The 27,129-nt window shown below is 41.7% G+C and overlaps 2 protein-coding genes across 3 annotated transcripts; both read right to left on the bottom strand.

Annotated features, from left to right (window-relative positions):
• Positions 1 to 559: 559 nt before the first annotated feature.
• On the bottom strand, positions 560 to 12,308 carry LOC139478733 (uncharacterized). Of its 2 annotated transcripts, XM_071261344.1 has the most exons (3): positions 12,113 to 12,308; positions 1,980 to 4,694; positions 560 to 1,357 (listed from the first exon to the last, which is right to left on the bottom strand). In XM_071261344.1, exons 1-2 carry the CDS (start codon positions 12,141 to 12,143, stop codon positions 1,984 to 1,986), a joined length of 2,742 nt encoding a protein of 913 aa, XP_071117445.1. In that variant the 5' UTR covers positions 12,144 to 12,308; the 3' UTR covers positions 560 to 1,357; positions 1,980 to 1,983. The 2 variants fall into 2 exon arrangements, with proteins under 2 accessions (XP_071117445.1, XP_071117444.1); XM_071261343.1 differs by lacking the exon at positions 12,113 to 12,308 and having other exon boundaries at positions 1,980 to 4,734.
• A 2,332-nt stretch (positions 12,309 to 14,640) lies between these two features.
• On the bottom strand, positions 14,641 to 23,647 carry LOC139479902 (uncharacterized). The gene is made up of 6 exons (XM_071262821.1): positions 22,774 to 23,647; positions 22,315 to 22,401; positions 21,245 to 21,412; positions 20,745 to 20,780; positions 15,131 to 19,171; positions 14,641 to 14,818 (listed from the first exon to the last, which is right to left on the bottom strand). The coding sequence occupies exons 1-6, from the start codon at positions 23,645 to 23,647 to the stop codon at positions 14,676 to 14,678; spliced, it is 5,349 nt and encodes a 1,782-aa protein (XP_071118922.1). The 3' UTR covers positions 14,641 to 14,675.
• Positions 23,648 to 27,129: the final 3,482 nt, after the last annotated feature.

The raw sequence follows: 27,129 nt of genomic DNA, 5'->3' as shown, positions 1-27,129 counted from the left end.
ACAGACAATCTATCCACTGGACCTTCCGAGGCGGCCAAAGGATCAAACCATGGACCTTTAACTCTCCAGGTACAGGCCCTATCCACTAGACCATGGAGGCGGTCTGTCATAAGAGGCAACTAAATTAGATCTGATGTTCAGACTTGATTGTGTGTATTCAGGTCATTGAGCTCTTACAGCAAAAGACTTGCTCATAATATCAACCACTGGTTTTGTCAGACTTGATTATTTACATGCCACAGAAATGAAGCTGGAATACTGCTGACTGTGACAACAAACAACATTCCCTACCACTCACACTTAACATAACTAATACAAGACATAATGATTTGTGAAATACATTTTATTGTCTATAAAGACATGATCAGATTCATAAAATGTTGGATTTGTCTTGGGATGTCATCCAATGAGTACACAGGGCTATGAACAGAGCAGGCAACAACTGTGCTGTGTTGGTGAACACAGACATTGTCACATCATATTGAGACCGTGGTACTTTCAATGTCATGATTATAGCAGGAAACACACACACAGAGTTTCATGTACATGGTACCCTCTCATTATGGTAGCCCCTGGTATCCCCTACAAAAACCTTGCTTACTATTTGGAGAGATGGAGAGAGTGAGTGATTTGGGTTTTACGCCGCTTTTAACAGTATTCCAGTTACATCATGGCGTGTCAGCTTAACGTGGGAGGAAAGCCCGAAGTGATGCAGGTCTCAGACGTTCTACCACTTCTGTGAAACCTACGAGCAGGGGTATGGTGCGAACCAGGATTCGAACCCACAATCATAGGTTTCTGGCGTGCCCAAGGGACGCAACTCTGCACAGCGAATCACGGCGCCTTAGATGACTGGGCCACCCATGCCCCCAGAGATGGAGAGACAAATTGAAAGGAAATAACATGGGGACTGTGAGACACAAATTCACCATCATTAATACTTCAACATATAAATGTTTCCTTAAGCACTTAAAACATTTGAAACATCTGTATATTACCTACTTTACTGTGTTAACAAAATGATTGTAAATCACTGTTTAACTGACCTATTGAACTAAACAGCACCAACAAATATAAATGAAGAATGTGATAAAATAACATTTATTTTAATATACAGAATCAACATCCATCAGAATATTTTACACAAAAAGGTTTATTATCAATACATCTCAACATGATTAACTCATTCTGCCTCTTTGTCAATAATCCCTTACAAATACCCCTTCGTCACTGTCCTTTCATAAGACAAGGCTGTGGAATACATGACCATTAAGATTTGTTTTTGTAGTCAAATTTATGGTCTGAGATCTGTGTTGCTCATCCTCTTCAGTGTCCAGTGCCGTAGGACTCGAAAATGCTGCAAAAATTGGTGAGCAAAAATGGTGAAACATGGATAATGAACACCTTGAAAATATGATTATACCATTAGATGCATTATTTCAATACTATAACTGTTTGGTCACAGGACTGGAAAATCTAAGCCACAGATTATCACCAGCAACTCTTTAATAATGCAATTCATAATTTGCAAACATGATGGGTTTTCAAAAAATGACTAGCCGAAAATGGGGGCAGAGAGTTTCAAAAATGGTGAAACATGGATAATGAACACCTTGAAAATATGATTATACCATTAGATGCCTTATTTCAATACTATGACTGTTTGGTCACAGGACTGAAGAATCTAAGCCACAGATTATCACCAACAACTCTTTAATAATGCACTTTATAATTTGCAAACATGATGGGTTTTCAAATAATAACAAGCCGAAAATGGGGGCAGTGAGTTTGAGATTTGAGATCCAGGACAACAGGTTAAAGATCACTAAATCATTAGTACTGGAACAATATATTTATGATTCTATTTGTAAAACATGTTCTGTTTTTATGGCATTCAAAGACACAATGGAAGAACTCAGCAGCCACAAAGCTTTCCAGGTGACCGTCCATGGACAAAATTACATTTATCTGCAACTTACACACTCAGCTGTGTTTGTTCTTCTGTGCCTTCACTACCCCCAAAATAACATCCGCCATCTTGCTGGTGTCAGACTCCTCGCGAGCTTGAAGTTCCACCTCCAGATGATCACCGGAAACCTGTTCAGCCCCGGACCAATACCAGCGACAGAAACCATGGGCCTCTACAGGTAGAGTTTTCATCATCAGCTCCATTCTCACTTTGTTCATTTGGTAAATGGAATTGCCAAGAAGTGCCAAGGCATCTGTAAGCCTGCCCAGGGTTACATTCGGGTCATATTTCTTCTCATGGATTGACTGTAGGAGCTTCATCAGAGGAATCATCCCCTCTGAAATACATAGCTGTACATCCTGGAGCCGGTAGTCAATCTCCAACCCAGACCTGGACAACAGACTCCAGATCTCGGGATTAATCTTTGATGGCAGAAGGCAGTCACAATTTAAAGGCATCATATACTTCTCTCTCAAATCCTCAACATCTCCATCATTGGCACATGCCATATTGATCATGCCTGCCACATTGACATCAGCATCAGGACCAACCAAAGCAAGACCAGCACAGAATTTCAGCTTGTAGTTTGGTGCAAAAATATCATCATTATCTTCTTCATTGGAGTTTCGTATGTGGTAGTTTCCAAGTTTGATTTCCATGAGATCCTTTGCTAGGTTTTCCCCAAAGATGTAATCAGACACACAATTGGAGGTCCTGCATAACACAGCATACTTCTTGTTTAATGCATTGCGCATCAACAATCTTCGTTTGATAGACATGTTGCGACACACATACCCCAAAACGGTTAGAGCATCACTAGTCATGCAACGGACCTCCTTCGCAGATTGTGTGCCAGTTCCAAATATACAGATCAATCTTATAATAGGAATAAGACCAAGTGCCAACCATCTCTCCACATCTTGCAACATTTCATCTTTTACCTGGGTGGGTTTCGCAAGAATAGACCAAACATCTTGGGTCATCTTAGGTGGCAAAAGCCCAATACAATTTCCTGGCAACTTGTACTTGTTGGCTACAATTTGTAATCCCCCTTTGGACTTGCATACCGTGGAAATGAAGTTAGCTATAAAGTCACTAACAGTACCCCCTTGATTTGGTTGTCTTGGATCTTTGATACATTCCACAGAATTTCTGTTTGGTTTTGTTGAGGCTAAGGCCATTGCAAGCTTGGCCTTCTCAGCATCATATGTACTGGTAGCCTCTGAAGGGAAAGCATGACACCCAGATGAATCTTTATTGACATATTTAGAAGCAATATGAGCAGTTCCTAAAATACCTGGGTCCTTTTCTCTCTCTCTCCTAGTCTTTTCAAATGGCTTTACATTAAATTCAGAAGGTTGAACTGGGCAGAAATCCTTTGAAAATCTTTGTTTTTGCCTTGGAGGGCCTGATGTTTCTGAATGTCTTGAATTTGATTTGGTACTGGGCTTTACATCCTTAAAAACAGGTGGTGGAACGGAAGAGTAATCGTCGGAAAATCTACTCTGCTTTTCCCTTGGAGGGCCTGATGTTTCTGAATGTCTCGACTTTGATTTGGTACTGGGTGGAGGAAGTGGTCGTTTAAAGACAGAGGATTCAGAATTTGAATCCTGCTTTTCTGACATTTGATCAGAGGGTGAAGCAATACCATCCCTGTTTTTCAAAAACAATTCATACTTTTCCTTTAATTCTTTTATTGATGGTGGATTTGGTGCCCGCGTTAAAATCCTTTCTTCTTCTGATGTCTTGCCTGTGGTCTCAATGTATTTATTTTGCCCTACAGATGACAGATACTTTCTATACCTTCGGTACGATGTTTTAGAGCTATTCTCTTCACCAGAGCTAGAAGAATTTTTCTCTAAACCTTCTGGTGATTTCCTGCGCTCCACTGTATATCTATCAGATGAGAGTCTGTGTCTATTGGGTGAATTTCTTTGTCTAACTGGTGAGCTTCTATTTCTATCATGTGAACGTCTTTGTCTGACAGGTGAACGTCTATGTCTGACAGGTGAACGTCTATGTCTGTCAGGTGAACGTCTTTGCCGAACAGGTGAACGTCTCTCTCCATCAGGAGAATGTTCACGTCTCCTAGATCTCTCACTTCTATCACTTCGGTCCAAGTCCTCCCCCCAAGCCCTGTCAACTCCCTGCCTATTTCTCTCAGGTTGTCTATTCATGTCTTGTGCATACGCATCCTGAGTGACACCAGGTGTTCCATATTCTGGAGGCATATAGTTGTATTGATGTGGATGGCTATAATAATATGGATGATATTGAGGATGCCCATATATTTGTTGCTCTTGTTGTGGCTGCATATACGGGTAATCATAGCTACCATATTGCATTGGAGTTGCACCACTTTCTCCTGGTCTGCCAGTTGATGCATCGTTAGCATCCATCTTTACTCCAGGGCCATAGTTTCTTGAGGTTGACTGAATTTCCTGATTATCTAAAGCAGACCACACACTGTGAGTAGCCTGATGATCAGTTTGCAGTCCCTTTTCTACACCATCTCTGGCAATGCACTGCACAAACAAATTGCTCCTGGAAACGTTCTTCAAAGGCTCTTTCATCCTGCGGTCTGATCCTATCGGTTCCGACAGGACTCTAGGTGATGGGATGTTTTCAAATCCTGGAATCTGTTGCTGTAGCTTTGCGAACAAGGCAAGTCTCTGATTGTCGGTGCCTGCTGCTGGGCTTGTGTGGGATGACCCATTACATCCTCCTGCAACCAAATACAGGTGAAACGTTACTTTCAAAATCATATGTTATTTACAGCCAACAAACAATTTTGTTCAGTGTCAACAGATCTGCGACTAAGAATGTGTTGTGACTAAGAATGCATAATACATCCTCTCAGTGGATTCCAAAACAATCTCCACTGAAACACATAGTGGGAATATTTGACCAGAGTGTGATGCAGAGAATGTGGAGAATGACATGAATAACCATTAGCGGCTATTCTTCCTTGGGAAACAAGAAACAGGGATGACTCCACATCAGTGGCACTGATGGGGACCTAGCTTCAGGTCTTCATCAAGGAAGAAAATGACGACGACGAAAAAGCAAATTACCTCACAGGACAAAGAAATCCATCTGCATGTTGATGGCACCTGAATTAGGTGTGTCATCCTTAGTAAATGAAAGCTGTCAGACAAATGTTATTGAAAATCAAGATTCACAACTGGAAAATTACAGAGAGTGCCTTCTGAGACTTAACCTGAATTTGATGAGATATGAATGACAGTGAGTGAGTATATTTTAGCAACATTCCAGCAATATCACGGTACGGGACACCAGAAATAGGCTTCACACATTTTTCCCCCGTATGGGGAAACGAACTCGGGTCTTCGGCATGACAGCTGAACGCTTTAACCACTATGAAGTGAAAGCTGATTTACGCATGTGAGGTTTCATTTCACAATGGGGCCCTGTGAAGAATTGGTGGGTTAGAATTGGTATTCAACAACCCATGCTTGTCTTAATAGGCAAACAAGTAGACAGGCTCGCTGGTCGATGCATAAAATTATACATATCAGTGGCATAGATCGATGCTCATGATGTCAATCACTTGTCAATTGTCTGATCCAGGTTATTTATAGACCGCTGTCATGTAGCTGGAATATTGCTGAGTGCTGGGTTAAACAACAATCTGGGCTTCACAAATACAATACCAAGTGGGAACTTGAACACATCTCACTCACAATGTGAACACGAGAAATGGGTTTTTGATACCTATCATCCAGACATTGTGTGGCAAGTGGGTTCCATGTTGATTAGTCCAGAAAGTTCATAGTGAACACTTTACAAAATTCTACATACCAAATAAAGAATCTGCCAATTTTACTCGAAACTTATTGCCGACATCGATAAATGCAAAGAACAAAACAAATTTAAACCTTACTTGCCAAATGTCATTATTTAACTGATCTTTGACACTTCGACTTACTTGAAAATATTAATCACTGATTATAACCGTGAGTGAGTGAGTGAATATTGTTTAACGCAGCATCAGCAATTTTGCAGCTATTCGCGGCGAGATTATAACCGTAGCAACATCATCAGTGAGTGTGTGAGTAAGGATCTACGCCGCATTTAGCAATATTCCAGCAATATCGTGGCAGGGTACACCAGAAATGGGCTTCACACATTGTGCCCATGGGGGAAAACAACATTATCACTTCATAGGTTATCAAATAAGTGTCAATAGGGAAGTGAGTGAGTATGGTTTTACGCCGCTTTCAGCAATATTTCAGCAATATCACAGCAGGGGACACTAGAAATGTGCCCATGTGGAGAATCAAACCCCTGTCTCCAGCTAGACGAGCGAACACTTTAATCACTAGGCTACCCCTACCTCTCCTTCAACAGGGAAGATAAACTCTATCAGTAAATTATCAGCATATATCATAAAGAGTGAATACGGTTTTACGCCGCTCTTAGCAATATTCCAGCAATATCATCGCGGGGGACACCAGAAATAGGCTTCACACATTGTACCCATGTCGGGAATCGAACCCGTGACTTTGGCGTGATGGGCGAAACGCTTTAACCACTAGGCTACCCCCACCTCCCCTTCAACAGGGAAGAGAAACTCTATCAGTAAATTATCAGCATATATCATAAAGATTGCCAAGGTAAGCATATGATGACTGAATAGCCTCCATTTTCAAAACCTCGTAGATTGAGACCACAAGAATAACTACAGGTCACAAAGCAAAAAGTGTACTGACTGACACGAAAATGAACTCTCATGACAACTGGCCAATGGATAAACCAACATCCACCACAAAACCTAATAACACTTCACTGGTATTTAATTGTCAGTGAACATGTTTCTTTACCTGGGCTCCAGTGCAGGGATAGGAACCACACCCAGGGTTGATCAAGGTAAACCATGTACTGGTGATCTCACAGATGAGTGAGTGAGTGAGTGAGTATGGTTTTACGCCGCTTTTAGCAATATTCCAGCAATATCATGGAGGGGGGACACCAGAAATGGACTTCCCACATTGCACCCATGTCGGGAATCGAACCCGGGTCTTCGACGTGACGAGCGAATGCTTTAACCACTAGGCTACCCGACCGCCCAGCTCACAGATGAAGGTATTTGGGGTTCCTTATCAGTTTCTAGCCAACCATGCTCCACTCAGGGCTGCTTGGTCAGACATCTTGTAACACAGTCAGAGCTTCTTGTTGTGCCTTGATCAGAATGGGACACAAACGGTGTCATAGTGATGTAGTAGCCATCAGTGTTCAGGTATAGACACACATAAGCAGTAATCAGACACCAGTGAAAATTGAGAGTGATGATTCGTTTTCTCCCAAACTCCAGTCCTTTCACATACACCACAAGTCCAAAACAAGCTGCAGTTGTTGGATATAGCCAATGGTGTCTACCTGATGCTGGGATGCTGATACTACTTGTCTATAGGATTGAAGGGGTTAAAACAAGCAATCCGACAAGAAGAGAATATAGCCCCAGACACCATAACAAAAAAGGCGAAGTTTTCAGCAGCTGTTCAAGGAAGGGTGCCACCATGGAAAGAATAATAATCCTCCATTACATAGTTTCATTGTAGGAGGTAAAACACAGGGTTAGAAAATGGCACTAGTCCTATAGTCCTTGCCAAACTGCCCAATGGTAAAGGTATAATAAGGACTAGTAGAAATTAGCCCTTTTTAAGGGTTTTGCTATATGTTAGCATCATAAGGACTAGTGGACGAAAACCGTTAGTTTCTAACCCTGAAAACACAATGTGTGCGCTTAACAGATCCCATCTCTCTCCAGTACAAACAATGCAGACTGCATACCAGTGGACATGGTAGACCAGACCACACAGAAGGGAAACACACAAATGTATGTACATTATGTCCAGAGATGAATGTTTGAAGTAACTCACCTGGGTAACTCATCCCATCCCTTGCACACGTTGTGCCTTACAAAGGACATGGAAGGCATTGCCTTCAGCAGAAATCTGCCCGAAAATGTCCCAAGAAGTGATGCATGTGTTAACAAGTAGATTTCTATAGCCTTCCTATTCATGTTGATTTCTTATTGACCCGACTTATTCAAGGAAGCAGGAGCATATGTGAACAGCTGTAAGAATTTCTGTTCATTGATAAATCAAGAAAGGCTTCCACTTACACGACTACATTGCTTCAAATGTATTCAATGTAAAATAATTGTAAACCAGTGTTATGACTGCATTTCAAACACAGTCGTTGCTGAAACAATTCAGCTGTCTACTTGACTATAACATCTTAAATTACACCTGTTGATAGTCATGTAGACAATCACTCCAGTCCTAAAGGTATCACCAGCACTGATATTGCCAGTCCATATTTGAAGAAAAGAGCTAGAAAATTATGTAACAAATACCACCATGGAATCATATGCTTGTTAACGGGTTAATCCGATACATTTCACTGGAGACACATGGCCCAGAAGATGGGCATGAAAGCATGAGGTCTGAAGTCTCCTGTTGTACACATCACTTGTCCACGATGAAGTTGGCTATCTTGAATAGATGTCTCAGACTTACAGCAGTCTGCAAAGCGACATTTAACAGGCATAACATTTACCCATCTTTCTGATCATCACCAAAAAAAATTTTTGCATGTAGAAATTTCAGAATATCTTACCTGTAAACCAAAGAGGTAAAATGTACTGGTGACAGACACACCATTGTATAAGTACTACTGATCTATGATCAGTTGTGCTGTAGCTGCACCCCCTCAATTCAAACAGTCGAATTATTGGAGGGTTAGTCAATGATCAAATGGCATTTCAAGCCACGGCTGGCTACATAATGATAGCCAGTGGTATCAGCCTGCAAACTGTTCTGAGGACTACTACCGTATTCGACGTAATAAGTGCCCTCGGCGATATTTGCTCATATATTGGCTAGTGAACAATCCCAATTAGCACCCCTTTCGATTGATCAATGTACACTTATTTATTCGTGTATAATACGCACTCGTGTGTCATATGCAACCTTAATTGTGGGCAATTAACTTCTTGAAAATATATCTGCCATATATAATACGGACATACTTTTCTTTTTTCTTTTGTATCATTTCAGGGTGTCAGCATAAACCACAAAATTTACGATCTATCAATTCTGTTTTTTCCTACCATAATTATATTCTAATAAGAGCCCCCTATTTCTAATTTTGGGAGCGCCCTGGGTGCTTATTACATCGAATACGGTATATTGTTTGCTGCAATCAATACTATCAGTAACACACTCATTGTTACACTCATAGTACCCGTCCTCCAGAATGCCACCATCAAACCATACAGTGAGACCAATAGCACACTGAATGCTAAATCAATAAGCTCAGGTACAACAGGCATGTGTTACCAGAGACCTACTGATTCCCCAATCTGTTGCCTGAAGTGATTGACTCACTGAATATCAGTAACAGGGATTTATCTAGAATTCGAAACTAACTGCCCTTGGCAGGCAAATTGGGAAAAAAAACACTAAAATTGGGATGCTTCAAAGTTAGTATTTCCTTTAGCATCCCTCAGTACTAGTACTAGGGCTGGGATGGGTAACTCAGGTACTTGGGTCGGGTGGGTACTGAGAAGGACCCGGGTACCCACAGGACTCCCCAGACATGTTAGTCATGTGATATATTGTTTAATGACAAAAATTACCTAGACCTATATGGTTACATTACAAGTCACTAATGTTCGCATATCTTTCTGACTCTGCACCAATTCCTTCTGACTGGAATGTTTGAATAAAGATAAAACTTCAGTCAACTTCAGTGTATGCATGACCAGATCGTTTTATCTGTGTATCTAAATACATTTTGTCCAGGGCTACGGCCAAACTATTCCCAATCGGACATTTTGTACCTATCTCTTGAGACCCAGGTAGGGTCGGATAATGGGGGTGTGGGTCCCTGGGTAGTAAATTTGGACTCGTCCCAGCCCTACTCAGCATACTCAGTACACCTTAGCATTGTATCCAATGCTCCATCTTCTCTTGTGGTCCCTTTCAGGGAAATGCAAGCTACTTCTACAAAGCAACACCATCAGCATTGATCAGTAACCATATCAACAATTAAAAAAATTCTTAATTTTTATTTTTTTTAAATTTTAATGATAATTCCTAGAAAATCCCTGGGCAATATCCAACAGATGTCCAGGTGAACAAAAATTTATTAAAGCAAACAAAATATACAATCTGCAAAATTCATTTGCAAGTTTATTGCACGTAGATATGTAAAAACATATAGATATGTAAAACTACATTTGGATTATTAATAGGACTTAATCATGTTAATGCAAACAATAGATTTAAGGAAAAATAAGGTGCATGGTTTCTTTCTCGGCTTCATTTTTAACCATGCAATTACCAACAAGGCTGAGGGACAAAAGACTAAGGTCACGATATCATCTGTATCATACCTTTTTGACGATGAAATAGTATACATTTTGGAAAAATTTAGGTACCTCAACCATGTGTAACTCCCCATTTTCATTCTTATCTTATCTCACTATGATTACAATCACATCATGATATGACCATATTATATAAAAAGTAAGCTACTGTTTACAAACAAAGCTTCAGGACAGCCGATGTCATGTCCCTTAAGACCAGACCGCTATCCCGGGGCTAGTGCACATTCCTGAGGGTTGTGATGGGTTTGAATGATTAATGCAAAACACCCTTCAAACACTATCGTAAACGTTAAAGTCATCTTTTTTTATCGTAAATGCTTATTGTAATATGTACCAAAAAATAACTGCTTAACGTAAATAAATAATTAACTGCTTATCGTAAAATGATTATAATGGTTAAAAACAGTCTGTCGTCAAGACCCTAATGCTTCGCCACAGAAAGCAGGCGGCGCAACTGACCCAGGGGACCAGTCTAGAATGTTTAGCGATTTGAGATTTTACCAGGTATCAAAAATATGAATTGTCAGGATGAAACGAAAGCAGAATTAAAAGTCTCATGTCCTGCCATGGCTGATTTGGGAATTTTTTGCGACGATTTTATTGAAAAAAAAAGAAAAATTACTGCTTAATGAAAAAGTACCCTAAATTTTACTGCTTATGGGACCCACCCATCAGGACCCTCATTCCTGCTGCAGGCTAGTACAAATTTCCCAATTAGCCCATTGTTTTAACACTACAAGGGCATATTACATTAACTGGTCTAGTAAAGCTTTTCAGTTTAGTTCTAACCCTGATATTGAATTGTTGTATAGGCATTACTTAGAAGTTGACAGATGACAACGTAGACACAATTTATGGATAACAACTTCTTTATTTACTGTAAACGGGATGTTTCGGTATAGATCCTTATACCGTTGTCAAGCAGTGCTGAATAATGAACATAGCACAGAACATATACAGTAGGTGGAGGATTAACAGTAACAACAATTGCATACAAGAGAGATTAATATGAGTTGGTTAATTAATGACAACTTAACCTACTCATGTTAATCTGTACCATGTTCATTAGTCAGCCTAGCTTGACAATGGTATAAGGACCTATACCAAAACGTCACCTTTACAGTAAATAAATATGTTATCCATAAGTTGTGTCTACTTTGTAACTCTGTTATTGTTTAATCACAATAATTATTGTTTAATGACAATAACAATAAATCTCATGGTTACACTACAAGTAGCTATAATGTCTGCATTTTCTTTCTAACCCACTCCTGGATTGTTTCACTTATTTTGTACTTAAATATTTTGCCAAGGCTCCGGTAAAACAATTCGCAATGGGACATTTTGTACCCAACACTTGAGACACCTGGGTACTAATGTGGTCTCACCCAGCTCTAGTCTCCTGATATGGGGGCAAGCTGAATCTTCTGATAATGTCAATGATTCTGTCTTCAAGCACCTGCTTTACCACTTTACCATTGTGATGTCAAATATGGGCTTTATCCACAGAGGGCCATACTACTATTCTATTTAAATAAAAGGACAAAAAAGAATCAGATGTATATACTCTTTATTACTTTCGAAGACATGTTTAAATACGTGTGAAAACGCAAAAAATAAACTTCCAGTCCTTGTCGCCAAACAAGGACGATAACTCTTGCACAAATCATTAACAAATAATTACTATTAAGCTCCTCATCGAAACAATATAGTTATATCACTACCTTTCTCGCCTGACAAATCTTCTCTATCCATTGTAGCGAATTCCACTATCCTTCCCCGCGATTCTTTCGTGATCAAATAAGCACGACGGCGACAAACGCATCCATGTTCTTGCACAACCGCTAGGTGTCTGTAAAGTTAAAATTTGGATCGGGTTTGCAAAACTGGAATGAGAACGAACGTCCAACAAACTTTGACTTTCCCAAAGTGTAACTGTGTTTATTCAGCATTAATGCATAAACAAATTCCATGCATTTTATTATACAGAAAGTATTTATCGTTCCGAAAAATGACGCTGTACTGGCTATAAATTATACTAGTTACGGAAAGTAGACATATCTGTTGAAGAAAATGTATGACGAATGTCCAGTCATAGGCCTAGTAGGGAAATATATTAGAATGTAGACATGGTAGGGAAAAATATATATTGAAGTAGGCATGATAGGGTAATATAAAGTGAATGTAGGCATGGTGGCGAAATAGATACCGTATGTTAATGAGCTGTTTGTTTTGTTCGAAACAGAATATTTTTAAGCCTAGCTGTGCTTCAAAACACACGTTTTTCTCCGAAAGTCATCAAACAATTGTTTTACCCACAACAATAATCAGTAGTTCAGTATGTTCAGAACATCCTTCATGAACAGGTGTATCAATGTTGGTAAAATATAGCAAATTATTTTTTTCGAACTTTTTGGGCAACATTGGTTGTTTTCAAAAGACCCCTTGGTGCCGTATTGACAGAACAGAACAGTAATTCTCTATGAAGTTCAAACAGTATTTTACTGTGGTGGACAGAGGTTTACGGGGAGTTTTTACAATTTTTATTATAATGTTAATAAATTTACATGGTTTCTTTATGACAGAGATATTAAGGCCGTTTAATAATTGCTGGAGTTGTAACATATTTGGCCTTTTTGAATAGTGTTTTGGGATGTCCATGTCTCTTTGTTCATTGAAATATTTACATTTGAAGACAATGTGGAATTCATCTCCAATGTCAAAACTATTTGATATAATTTAAACATATTTTATTGCGGAAAATCAAATGGATAAGGTTAAAGGGACACACTTTACGAGGCCTTCTCCTTTGTACAATTTTATTATATTGTAATATTTGAATAAAACTAGTGCAGAATAAATGTACAGTGCATAGGAATTATATACAAGTAATGAGGAAATATAATAACACGCACGCACGCACGCACGCACGCGCGCACGCACGCACACACACGTGTATATGCACGTCGTTTTATAAGTACAATAATCTTGGACCCAACCTTAAACTTCATTTCACCTCACCTCACCTGCATTGTAAGTTTATTTTTTCCCCTTGCGAGTGAATTGTGTTCAATATTGAGTAATGTTACATATGCACTAAAGTTTGTATGTGTAGAGAATAGTTCTGCATCTTAATTGATGTCATATGACGATAAGACCGCCTCCGTGGTCTAGTGGAATGAGCATATTCAATATCAAGTAATGTTACATATGCACTAAAGTTTGTATGTGTAGAGAATAGTTCTGCATCTTAATTGATGTCATATGACGATAAGACCGCCTCCGTGGTCTAGTGGAATGAGCATCTGCCCGGAGAGCGGAAGGTCAGGGGTTCGATCCCTGGTCGCGTCATACGAAAAGACGCTGAAAGCTGGTACTTGTTGTCACCCTGTCTGGCGCTCGACCTAAGGGGATAAGACTGATCGGCTCGGAGTTTGTGTATTGTATCTTAGTGAGTTATTCAGGTTAAACTGTGGCATGGTTTCTCAGTGAGGTGTGGTGAAATGGGGTTTAACGTCGCGTCCAAGATTATTGCACTTATATGTGTATATGTGTGTGTGTGTGGCAGCTTGTACTGGTCCGGACTGATGCCGATTAATAGTGCTAGCCCACTGAGATACCAGGCCGCAGTTTAACATGAATACCCCACTCAGACACAGTATACTGACTCCGAGCCGACCAGTCCTTGTTTTAGCCCCTTAATGCCGAGCGTCAGGGTAACAACAAGTACCATCTTTTAACGTCTTTTGGTATGACGCGGCTGGGGATCGAACCCCGGACCTTCCGCTCTCCGGGCGGACGCTCTACCATTATACGACGGAGGCGGTCGGTTTCTCAGTGGGCTAGCATTATAAACACGGCATTAGTACGGACTAGTACAAGCAGATTGAATTCATCTGTACGACAAACCCTGTAAGAATACTCAAGATTGTAACTGGCGTAGGAAGTTGTTTATTTTGTACTGTCTGACATCAATAACGCTGTATTGTATGTTCATAACTAGTGAGTGAGTGAGTGAGTGAGTGAGTATGATTTTACGCCGCTTTTAGCAATATTCCAGCAATATCACGGCGGGGGACACCAGAAATGGGCTTCACACATTGTACCCATGTCGGGAATCGAACACGGGTCTTCGGCGTAACGAGCGAACGCTTAAACCACTAGGCTACCTGACCGCCCCTTCATAACTAGTGAGTATTTTAGATTTAGCTACTTTACAATTTCTATAGTAATGGGCTTGACACATTGAATCCACGTGGGAAATCGAACCCGCGAAAGCTTTAACCACTAGGCTAAACCTCCACCTGCATCCTCATCCCGACCTGTTGCACCTCTCTGAGCAAGATACTCCACACAGTCAGTATCACCAGCCACAGATGCATCATGCATTGGGGCGTGTCCCTTGTAGTCCTCCACGTTCACAGAACAACCTTTATCAAGGAGTAACCCAACCTTCTTTACACCACTCAACCCTGCGCTCGCAGCTAAGTGCAAAGGTGTTTTTCCAAGATTGTCTGTGGAATTGACATCAGCTCCTTGACTTATGATGTATTCAAGTGTTTCAAATGGCCCCTGTCTCGCTAAGTCATGCACTGGGGTTATATTATTGTTGTCGAGTGCGTTTACATCCACACCGTCTTCCACTGGTGACACCACCTTTTTATGTGTATCTATCTGTGATACCGCTGCCTCGTATAATATTGTCCTTCCATCATTAATATTCCTTGCTGAAGTGTCTGAACCATTCTCATGAAGGATCATCATTATTTGAAACAGACCTTCTTTGGCTGCAATATGCAGCGGTGTGCAACCTTTTCCATCTAATTGGTTTGGTGATAAACCCTTCTTCAGCAACAGCTGGACCTTTATCAAGGCGTCTGTTTTGGATTTGACTGCCTTGTGAAGGAGACTCGACCCATCCTCATCTATACTTGATGCACGGGCACCTCTTTCTAGAAGCTTTTCCAGGTCCTCTCCGCTCCCCAAACAAATGGCCCAGTGTATCAAGCTCCATCCGTGTTTGCCTGTAGCATTGATGTCTGCTCCTTTGTCGAGTAACAGTAATGCCTTCGACTTGATATCACGGCTAGACATGGCCGCTCTGTACAACAAAGTATTTCCTTGTTTGTCAGTATTTGAAATATCTATGTTCAGATCAACTATAAGCAGTTCCAACAGTTCAAAGCTGCCGTCTGTAGCAACGTGTAAAGGAGTGTCACCGTTCTTGTCCGCCGCGAATACATCAGCTCCTTGTTTGATCAAGAACTCAACCTTTTGCTTTCGGTTAATCGTTGACTCTACGGCGTTGTGAAGTGGAGTTGTTCCACTGTCATTAGCACACTGGATGTTTGCTCCATTTTCCACAAGAAACTTAACTGTTTCGTAAGATGTCTCAAGAGCTGCATAATGCAGAGGGCTTGTTCCGGAACAATCCAAAAGGTTCACGTTGACACCCCTTTCCATTAAGAATTCTACTTTTTCTAAAGGCATGTGGTATTTCTTAACCGCCATGTGTAACACTGTCTCCCCAGTGGAACTCCTAACAAACATGTCTGCTCCATTTGCCACCAAAATCTGTAAACTGTTCAAAGTTCCATGTTCCGCTGCATGGCATATAGCTGTCAACCCAGAGTTATCTCTCATGTTGACATTAGCCCCTTTAGCAATCAAGAGTTCAATGATCGCCTCCGAGTCTGTGAGAGATTGTGCAGCCCTGTGCAGAACAGTGAGTCCATCAGTATCACGTGAGCTAATATCAGCTTTGTACTTGATAAGTGGCTCAACGGATGCTAAACAACCTTCAGCAGCTGCAACATGCAAGGGAGTAGCCCCCTTGTCATCTACAGCATTAATGTCAGCTCCAGCCTTTAAAAGGTAGCTGATTTTCTTTGCCTCATCTATTGAGTAATGAGGTAAAAGATGTAGAGCAGTCTGCCCTTGGTTGTCTTTCACAGAAACATCACCTTGGTTATCTACGAGTAGCTTCAGTGAATCAAAGGTACCTTTCTGGGCAGTGCAGAGTAACGGAGTGAACCCCTCCTCACTGATTTCATTGATACCACAACCATGCTGTAAGAGTAACTCTGCCTTACGAACTGATTCAATGGAGGACAAAACTGACTCATGTAATGCTGTCTTCCCCATTCTCGTTTTAGCCTTAACATCAGCCCCCTTTTCTATGGCATGTTTCAGCGTTGCAAAAGAACCCTTCCCAGCAATGTAGATCAATGGTGTACAACCATAATAATCACTATGATTTATGTCACCTATATTCTCCACCAGGAGCTGAATTACAGTATTGTCAACTGTATATGCACTTGCTGCACGGTGTAGAGGAGTCTGGCCTAGACTATCAGCATTCATTTTTGCACCTTTCAGTAAAAGGTACTGAAATTCTTCCAAGTTGCCTTTCAGCGCCAGTGCATGAAGTGGTGTGCAACCACCTATGTCCGCTGCATTTACATCGGCACCTGCTCGCAAAAGATACTCCATTTTTGACAAACGATCTTTTTTGGTGCGAGCAGCTTCATGTAACGTTGTTTCCAGTGTGATCGTCTCAGAGTTTGGATTTGCGCTATTGTCCAATAGAAACTGGACACATTTTGCTGAGCTCTCAAAAGCTGCATTGTGGAGTGGTGTGCAACCATATTCGTCCTTTGAATTGATCAGCGACTTGAGATGAAATTCAGGACATGTTGCAGGACTTGAAGTTTCAGAACAATCTGTTTCTAAATCATTATGTCTGTCAAATGATTGTTGATACTGTAGTGTCCCTTTCTCTCTTTTCCGTATTTCACATGTGATACTCTCTAATAACTCAATGTCTGTAGTCTGGCTTACAAAGCTTAAGCATTTTGGAAAGTCTAATGCTGCATCTGCAGCAACAAGCACATGGAATGTGTCAACAGAAGATTTGTGTTCATGTTCACTGGCTACTGTCACAGGCAAATTTAAAGGCACACATCCATGTACAGCTGACATCTGAACAAAAAATAATTTGGCAACAATGTCAACCATTTTCTCCTTTGCTTGATGGTTCACAATACTCTTCATGATAACTTTCAGTGTGTTCACTCTGTTACAATGCACGGCAAATTTCAAAGAAAACAACAGCATGTTTGCATCAAGCAGTGGAGCTTGATGGTGGCATAGGATTTTCCTTAAAACGTTTTCATTGTCTCCCAATGACAAAAGAGCAGCCAAGACACAAGTTTCATTGGGAACTATGCCACTATCAAGGAGCCTCTCAACAGTGGGCAAGTCCCCAACAAATGCGGAGCTTGCAAGAAACATGTTCATATCAATTCCACAGCCCAGAAATGATGATGGAGTAAGCATTGTGGCAATGGACTGTAGACCTTTAGCGAACAGTACTGACGTTATATACAGCTCTGGAACAGGAAGCTGTAGGGCCTGCATTTCAGAGTTGACATATTCCAACTTGTCTTGGTAGTTAGCTGTAATGTAATCATTTGAAAACACTGAATATGCCCCTATGTTGGTGTATGTTGAAGGTACGGTTGTGGAGCATAAAGTTTTTCGGTCATCCTCAGAGAACGCACTATGGAAGTACCGAAGAAACGTATCATTCCTTAGAACGGAATGGTCCATGACTTTTTCAGAATTTCTGGATTTGAGTAGTTGAATTATCCTGACTGCAAAATCTTTGTAGTAATCCTCGCTGAGAAGAATAGATGTGGCAGTTTTGTCTTCACATTCAGCTGTCCTGACAAATTCCACAATAATGTTAATTGGAGCAATTTCTATACCCTTTCCTGGGTACTTTGATGTGAACTCCAAGACAATAGTCTCATGGATGGATTGGTGGCTAAATCTGTAATATCCCCCAGCAAAGGACAAATACATACCACATAATCTTTTGGCAACGTTACAAACATCACCAAGCCCAAATTCTGGGCTTATGTTGCATAGAGATCTGATCAGTTCCCAATTCTTGATGAGAGGGCCACATTTTGAGGAAAATGGGTCAACATGGGATTGTTTGATAACACCTTCCTCAAACGCAAGAAGCAATAATACTCCATAGGCTTGGGGATCAAACTCCCTGAGAGTGTTTACCTCATCCATCAGATACTGTAACGGTCTACTGAAGAATTCGACTCCTCGTTTCTGGGCTTCTCTGCTGCTGATGTAAAACCTGCATATTTGTGGGAAACCTAGCTCATTGCTTGTCTTCACAGCTTGTCTCATCTCATCATAAGTCATCTTCAGTGCTGTTCTTCTGTTCAGATATGCTTCTAGCATTTCCATCTTTTCCTTCACATTGAGACCATATATGTCCGTGTTTAACCCTACTTCTTTCAATGCAGAAAAGATTTTGTAAGTTTTTAGACCTTGCTGACACTGTTTGTAAATGTTTCCCCTTGATGCAAGCAGCAGAAACACCTGCCCAGATTCAACTGAAGGCCACATAATCGGCAGTTCTCGTTCCCACATTCTAAGATCCTCCCTGGATAAATTAGTTCGACCAAATATGTCATCAATGAAAACCACATACTTTTCATCTTCAGAAATGTTATTTACGTGTCTTCGGGGTGGTATATATTTCCAGTCATCTGCTGTGGTGATGATGAGAGGGGTTCTATGTTGAATATTTGCTATGTCCTTTAGAACTCTATAACACAGAGTTGTCTTCCCATCCCCTGACCTTCCTGTGACAAGTACTACTCCGAGTTCCAAAAGGGACTGCTTGGCTATTGACAGTGCCTTTGTCGGCGTGAACAGCTCCTTGTCTGTCAGCAGTAATAGTTGTTGCGTTCTGTCTGAAACAGGACAACACGGTTTATTGAAGTACGAATATAAAATATTTATTCATGTTTCTGACTCGGCTGCTTTATTGGTTCTATTTCCAATACTACGAGGGATGGTCAAAAAGTTCTAAGTGTGTGAGTGTGTGAGTATGGTTCTACGCCACTTTTAGCAATATTCCAGCAATATCACGGTGGGGGGACACCAGAAATGGGCTTCACACATTGTACCTATGTCGGGAATTGAATTCGGGTCTTCGGCATGACGAGCGAACTCTTTAACCACTAGGCTACCCGACTGCCCCCAAAAGTTCTAAGCCTAACCAACAAAACCAACAATTGTGAAAGTGTGTTTAATTTTTTTCAACATAATCTCCCTGCTTTCAAAACACTTCTCATATTGATAGCTTTATAATTCCAGTCAGGGAGAAGTTTTCTGAAGCCACCCTGAAAAATCATTCACGGCAGCTTTGAGGTCATTGTTGTCGTCATAGCGCTTTCCACGAAGGTGTTTTTTCAGTTTAGGAAACAGTTGGAAATCACTTGGCGCCAGGTCTGGTGAGTATGGATGGTGACCCCACACTGTCGCACAGCAGCCTTTGCAAGTGAAGAGGTGTGAGAAGAGGCATTGTCATGAAGTGGTAGAACTCCAGAAGGCAGCATTCCACACAGCTTTTCTTTGATAGAATCTCTTAGGCGATGAAGCATATCAGCAAAGTAGGCACTGGTGATCGTCTTTTGACTTTCTAAGTAATCAACAAGAATCACACCCTTTACATCCCAGAATACAGTAACCATAAGTTTCTTCACTGATTTTAGAGACTTTTCATGCAAGAGAAGTGGAATGGTGCAATTCCATGGTTTGACGTTTTGACTCGGGGTCATAATGGTAACCACATGTTTCAAGTTACTAATCTCTTTTCGAATTTGACAAAATCCTCCTAAAAAACTCTGGCAATGTCAGTTCTTTTTCCTTAAGACCTGAATTTAGAAACTGGCAACCAACGAGCAGACAGCTTATTCATCTGTAAATGTTCATGAATAATAGTTTCAATGGATCCATGGTTTAGACCTGCGTTTTCCTCACGTTCAGCAATGGTTATACGTCTATCTGACAATACGTTTTTCTTCCTCCTTGATTGAACATTCATTGATGGAAGTTGAAGGTCGTCATCAAGGCTCGTTCTCCCAGTCTTAAACATAGCTGCCAAACGTTCAATAGTGGAATAGCTACGGAACTTTTGCCTATACACTTGTGACATGAATTTCTTAGGGAGTACTTTTCTCTAAAGTCAAAAACTTGATGACTGTTCCTTAACTCTTTTTGACCAGCCCTCATACTAAGTCTAAGTTAGAATCATAAGCAGTGCCATGTCATTGAGTGTAAAAAAGTGCTGTTAACCAGCTTCAGTAGCTGAGGGATTAGTGATGTCATTTGATTGTGACATCATGGTAACCAGTGACATCATATTGATTTTCAAAGCATTGTTATGCGATTTCATTGCACCGGTATCTCATAGGCGATCACTTGAACTCACCCAAGTCATATCTCCTGTGGAAGCAAATATTGAATGATAAATATACTTACCAGATATCCGCTTCAGTTTTGGTGAACGACTGGTATCTGAAACATACAATAGCATCTTTAAGATTTATTCTATGCAAAAACTATTGTAAGTTATCTGACAAATACAAAGACCACAACAGAACGCTTCCCGGACAACAGAAGGATGGTGAGTCTGATCACTGGACGTGTACCACAATAAAGACGTTGAAAGAAGGTACTTCTTGTTACTCTGCCTCGTGCTCAGCATTAATAGGAGACAGTTTTGTTATTAAAACCATGATCCTGAATATATTTTTTAAAAGAAAAACACAACAATATAATTCTTATGGCAGCAAATCCTCTTTTGTTGATCAGTCTAAAGCATAAATATCTTTTCAAGAATTTTCTGGAACAATTTAATTTGGATAAAATCCCAGGCCCTCCCCGGAATATCAAATGGTCGGTCCATCAGAGGAAGCTTTCACTCCCTCGAATCCCTAACCCATCTCGAAATGCTATGAAGAACAACAGCAAGTGATTACCTTCCTCTTTTGCATGGTGTATCTGTTGCCCCTTCAACTGTGATTTAGAGTTGGAACAGTGTGGTGTGTGTGTATCTGTTCTGGACTGTAGAGATGGGTTGTCCTTCTGATTCCACCTTGTAGTCATGTCATGGCCGACTGGTGCTGCTGATGGAGAAACGTCAGGTTCTGACGAGGAAGCGTTAGGGTAAGTAAGATATTGTCATATAAATCACCATGGAGACCAGTAATAGGCTTTATCTTTGGCATGAAGTGCGAATTCCCTGATTGGGTCAAAATACATTTATTTCAGCAATTGTATAGCAACCACTGCCCTGAGAGTACAATTTATTTTAATATCTATTATGATTATTATTATTTTCTTAATATTTTCTTCTTCTTGTGAAGATGTGGGGAGAAGGGCCGTATAAGGGAGGGAGGGGTTGTATAGTGACCAATCTCATTAAAATCAGATCTTAGTTCTCGCTACCGCTAAACAAAGATCTGAGGACATCCCATTACCGGTCACGTCAGAACGACCTTTCATCCAACCTATCAGAGCGTCGCTTACCAGATCATGAAAGTGACAGTCGAAATGTGTTTTCTAATTATGCAACCTCGAAATATTTAACAGAGGGTTTTCCGAACGACAGTTACTTGTTTTATGATTATATCCATCAATCTAGACCAACTATAAGTCATTCCAGAATGATCTTTTGATCGGTTTAAAGGGAATTAATCGAGAATACGTCAAAATATGTTTCGAAACGTAGTCGCCAGTTTGAAACTAGTGTCGTAAAGCTCGAGAAAGCTGCCTTCTGATTGGCTAATGAAGATTTCTTGTCAGTCATTTCATTGGTCGGTGAAAGTTAGCGAAAGGTCGTTTTGACGTGACCAGTAAAGGGATGTCCTCAGATCTTTGTTAAGCGGTAGCGAAAACTAAGATCTCATTTTAATGAGATTGTATAGTGACTAGTTTTTCTTGCAACAGATACTTCTTTCTGTTGCACGCCAGCTTAGCTCATTGATCTCAATTTGGACGATTTGCCACGTGAAGCTGCCTAAAAGTGAAGTCCTATTTTATCACTCACCGAAAAGTCTTCCTTTCGACACGATCCGTTCCTGGGTGACATGTATTCCCTCACTGTTCGTGATGTTGTAAACATTGACAGTCAAACCTGTAAATTAGACACATGTAAATAAAAAGAATATTCGGTTATGTTTTTTTGTTTTTTTTTGGTTTTTTGAAGCCTCACTCAGAAACATTCCACTTTAAATATACAAGTTTGGACAATCCAGTGACTGACTTTATGAACAACGATCCACGTCGTCAGGGTACTATGACACCAAGTCACAGAGTCTAATCACCGGACCCAAGTGGTTACCACTAGATCTTACGATGAACATAAGCCTATTCTTATCCTATTAGGAATCCCCACGGGGCTATTCAGTTATGTGCCACTGGTGTCTAGCATCATATATCATATTCCTAACATGGATTTGTAACAGAATAATTTAAATGTACAAAGAAATTAAATCGCCAACCCTACCTTGTTCTTGTGATGGCATAGCAACAACATCTTGGTCTGTTACATGAGACATCCATCCTTTGTGCGACATGGCCCCTGCGTCAGGCATCTCTCTTCTGCGAGGAGGATGGGTATCCTCCGTTGTGCCGTGAGATGTGTTCTGAACGGGTAATAAAGGCCCGTCTCCACCTACAGGCGTTGACGTTTTTTTATCAACGCTTGAGTCACTTGCAGCTCTTCCGGCAGGTGCCCCGTGCGATGTCATTTGATCAACGCTTGGTTCAGGTGCGTCTCCTTCTGCAGATGTACCATATGACGTGGTTTGATCAACGCTTGATTCAGGTGCGTCTCCTTCTGCAGATGTCCCATATGACGTGGTTTGATCAATGCTTGATTCAGGTGCGTCTCCTTCTGCAGGTGTCCCATATGACGTGATTTGATCAACGCTTGATTCAGGTGCGTCTCCTTCTGCAGGTGTCCCATATGACGTGGTTTGATCAACGCTTGATTCAGGCGCCTCTCTTTCTGCAGATGTCCCATATGACGTGGTTTGATCAACGCTTGATTCAGGTGCGTCTCTTTCTGCAGATGTCCCATATGACGTGGTTTGATCAACGCTTGATTCAGGTGCGTCTCCTTCTGCAGGTGTCCCATATGACGTGGTTTGATCAATGCTTGGTACTGATGAATCTCGACTTTTTGGTTCATATGGAGATGGCATGTGGTGCATGCAACATCTGTCACTTTTAGACCATCGTCTTTTGATGCCGGTAAGTTCTGCGGCGGCAAGGAAGGGACTTGCTGCTGTCCGTGCGGAGGGCACCCAGGGGAGGAAGATGTGTCTCTGGGCAATATCGTCATCTCTCTCATCTGGGCTATCTCCCATTGTGCTCATCGGTTTATGCTACTCACTGGAAATAGGTGCACAAGTTGAGTGTGACTGCGTGTGTGTTTATGAACCGTGAACTGATGAGGAACCTATTTTGCCTCACAATTCAGGCTGCTGTGCCTGATTCATTGCATCCGGAGTAAGTGTCAGGTTATGATTAGTTACACATTCTATTCCATGTCAGTCGGACTTTCTGTAGGTTTAAGTTTTGATTTCCTGAAAAAAACACAAACACAATGACAATATGATATATAAGAAATATATTCAACCTATTGCGCCTTTAATCTTTTATTCAGTTGATATAATTACATAACCATTAAGATACATGGGGCGGAGATGTACTAGACTTACTATACGACGTCAAACAAATGAGGAAACACGCTATATTTCCAGGGGCGGTCGGGTAGACTAGTGGTTAAAGTGTTCGCTCGTCACGCCGAAGACGTCGATTCCCGACATGGGTACAATGTCTGAAGCCCATTTCTGGTGTCCCCCGCCGTGATATTGCTAAAAGCGGCGTAAAACCATACTCACTCACTCACTATATTTCCATCATATCTCAAAGATAACAAAGACAACAAGAACACATTGGGTAGTTTCAGATAGTGGCATTTAATGGATGAATCTTTCTGACCAGACACCAGTAAACAAATCGAATAATGTTCCTATGTTGAGCGGAAAGTGTGAGGGGTCATATCGAAAAGTCACACGCCAGTACACACAGTCAATAATGGGTGTGACCGCCCCGGTACCTGACACACTCTGCACATCGAGCTCTCATTGACCTGATCATGACATGTGCCCGCAATGTAGCCCGCAGCATTGCCTGGGATTCCTGCTGAAGGAGGGGCGGTCGGGTAGCCTAGTGGTTAAAGCGTTCGCTCGTCACGCCGAAGACCCGGGTTCGATTCCCAACATAGGTACAATGTGTGAGGCCCATGTCCCCCGCCGTGATATTGCTGGAATATTGCTAAAAACGGTGTAAAACCATACTCAGTCACATTTGCTAAAGGAATCCGACGAGCTGTTTCAGGTTTGCAGGCGGAGTATGGTTATCGCGAACACGTCGTCCCAAAATGTCCCAAACAGGTTTAATTTGGGGCGAGGTCAGGGGAATATGCTTGCCACTGCATTCGCCAAACGCCCCTCTGAGTGAGAAAGTCTGTGACAACACGTGCACGCTGTGGCCTGGCAGAATCATCCTGAAACATGGCACCAGGTCCAATGACTTAGAGGGACGAAATCAGAAAGAGGTGAGGTGAGGTGAAATGGGGTTTAACGTCGCGTCCAAGATTATTGCCCTTATATAGCGACGTGCATGTTCGTGTGTGTGTTTGTGTGGCTGCTTGTACTAGTCCGGACTGATGCCGGTTTATAGTGGTAGCTCACTGAGATACCATGCCGCAGTTTAACATGAATACCCCACTCAGACACAGTATACTGACTCCGAGCCGACCAGTCCTTGTTTTAGCCCTTTAGACAGGGTAACAACAATTTTACCATCTTTCAACGTCTTTTGGTATGACGCGGCCGGGCATCGAACCCCGGACCTTCCGCTCTCCGGGCGGACGCTCTACCACTAGACCACGGGGGCGGTCAAATCATAAAGAGTCCAATAACCTCATCCCTATATCAGATACCAGTCTGATTGCCATGAATAGGGGGTCCTGTGATGCAAACTGATGCCCCTTGACACTATGACTGACCCTCCGCCAAATCCCGTCACGTTCACGGACCGTCGCCTCATGGAAACCTTCATCTGGCCTTTTGAACACACGGATACGGCCATCTTGATTCTGCAAACTGAATCGAGACTCGTCCGAAAACAATACACGTGACCAGTCCTGACGATTCCGACGCTGACAGGCACGACACCATGCAAGACGAACTGCTCTGTGATGTTGAAGGGAGGGGGTGTCCTAGCAGCAAGACGTCTACTACGGATACCAGCGGCTCGCAGACAGTTGGGAATTGTTTGTTCAATGACGTTCACATGTGTGGCATGTCGAAGTGCATTGGCGGTGATGAATCTCTGACGCGAGGCCGTCACAACGATGTAACGAACATCAGCCCTTGACGTTGATGTGGTTCTGCCTGAACCTGGTCGGTCCTGTACTCTATCTGTTGACCGAAAACGTTCCCACAGACGATGGATCACAGATGATGACCTCTGAAGGCGTCTTGCGACCTCTCGTATGGCTACATCACCCAGAAGCCATGCAATCGCCCGTCCACGATCAAAAGCACTTAGGGTTCTTCGCACCATGACGGCCATCTTCCCGAGTCAAGGGCGTCAACCGAAAGTCCAGTTTCCATCCCTGCCGAACTAGGCTGGAATTTCAAGGCTCAATCGTAGAGCCACCTGTGGAGTTATGTCCCCTCAATGTCCCTCCTATTGACCAATCAGATTCCACCTCTTATATCACCTGCAATTGCTTCAAACAAAATGGCGACGCCAAGTCAAGACGATCTCATCGATAATCAAGATCTATATTGTAAATAAAACGGTCTTTTACCTCACAAAGTGCAGCAAATCACTTGAGCACCTTGATTAAAAACAAGATTTGCCAAATATCTATCGACGTCCAGTTGGCGGTACTCATGCTTTGCAAATCCTTCGGTTGACCGAAATTTCCATGTTGAAATAAATGTTGTTTACGAACCGGATGTCTAGTTTGTTTCGCGATTTTGGTTGGACTATAGTCGTTAGTCCAGGCAAAATGATTCTCCGGAATTCCAGCCTAGTTCGGCAAGGGTTGAAACTGGAATGTCTGTTAACTCCCTTGCCTCGATAAAATGCATGACGTCTCCAAAACTGAACATTGACAAATTTCTGCTTCCTCAGTTTTTAAACCCGTGTGTGCAGTGACTGAACAGGAATCACGTCGCGTACGTGGATAGTTTTATTTGGGTGGCAGACACCATCGTGTGACAATTGTCACGCTTGCATTCAATAACATTTCCACGTGTTTTCTGTCATTTGGACCGTCGCCCAAACGCAACCAATATGGTTTCCTCCAGGGTTGTAGCTGCATGTCTGATTACCTTACCTCTGCAATGTTCCACACGCATCACTGCACCCGTGAAGATCCGGGGTAGAATAGTCCTTCAGCAACCCATGCTTGCTGTAAAAGACGACTATGCTTGTTGTAAGAGGCGACTAACGGGATCGGGTGGTCAGGCTCGCTGACTTGGTTGATGCATGTCATCGATCCCAATTGCGTGGATCGATGCTCATGATGTCATCGATCCCAATTGCGTGGATCGATGCTCATGATGTCATCACTGGATTGTCTGGTCCAGACTCGATTATTTACAGACCCCAGTCATATAGCTGGAATATTGCTGAGTGCGGCGTTCAACAACAAACAAACAAACAACATGCACCACTAGACTTCATATCACTTCATGACTGTACAGTAAATTTTACTTTTACTGAAATATATGCTAAATAGTGGGTGTTCCCATACTTGTTTAACGTAGTATAT

The sequence above is a fragment of the Haliotis cracherodii genome, unplaced genomic scaffold (assembly GCF_022045235.1).
Source record: "Haliotis cracherodii isolate W230 unplaced genomic scaffold, xgHalCrac1.p SCAF_4, whole genome shotgun sequence".
NCBI lineage: Eukaryota > Metazoa > Mollusca > Gastropoda > Lepetellida > Haliotidae > Haliotis > Haliotis cracherodii.
Note: the sequence above shows the minus strand (reverse complement) of the source record. Positions and strands in the feature narration are given on the sequence as shown.

Coding starts and splice junctions, on each gene's coding strand:
- LOC139479902 (XM_071262821.1), bottom strand. CDS start 23,647: ATGAGCACAATGGGAGATAGCCCAGATGAGAGAGATGACGATATTGCC. Junction 22,402..22,773: donor TATGCCATCACAAGAACAAG/GTAGGGTTGGCG, acceptor TCTAATTTACAG/GTTTGACTGTCAATGTTTAC. Junction 14,819..15,130: donor GATGATCCTTCATGAGAATG/GTTCAGACACTT, acceptor TCCTTGATAAAG/GTTGTTCTGTGAACGTGGAG.
- LOC139478733 (XM_071261343.1), bottom strand. CDS start 4,734: ATGATTTTGAAAGTAACGTTTCACCTGTATTTGGTTGCAGGAGGATGT.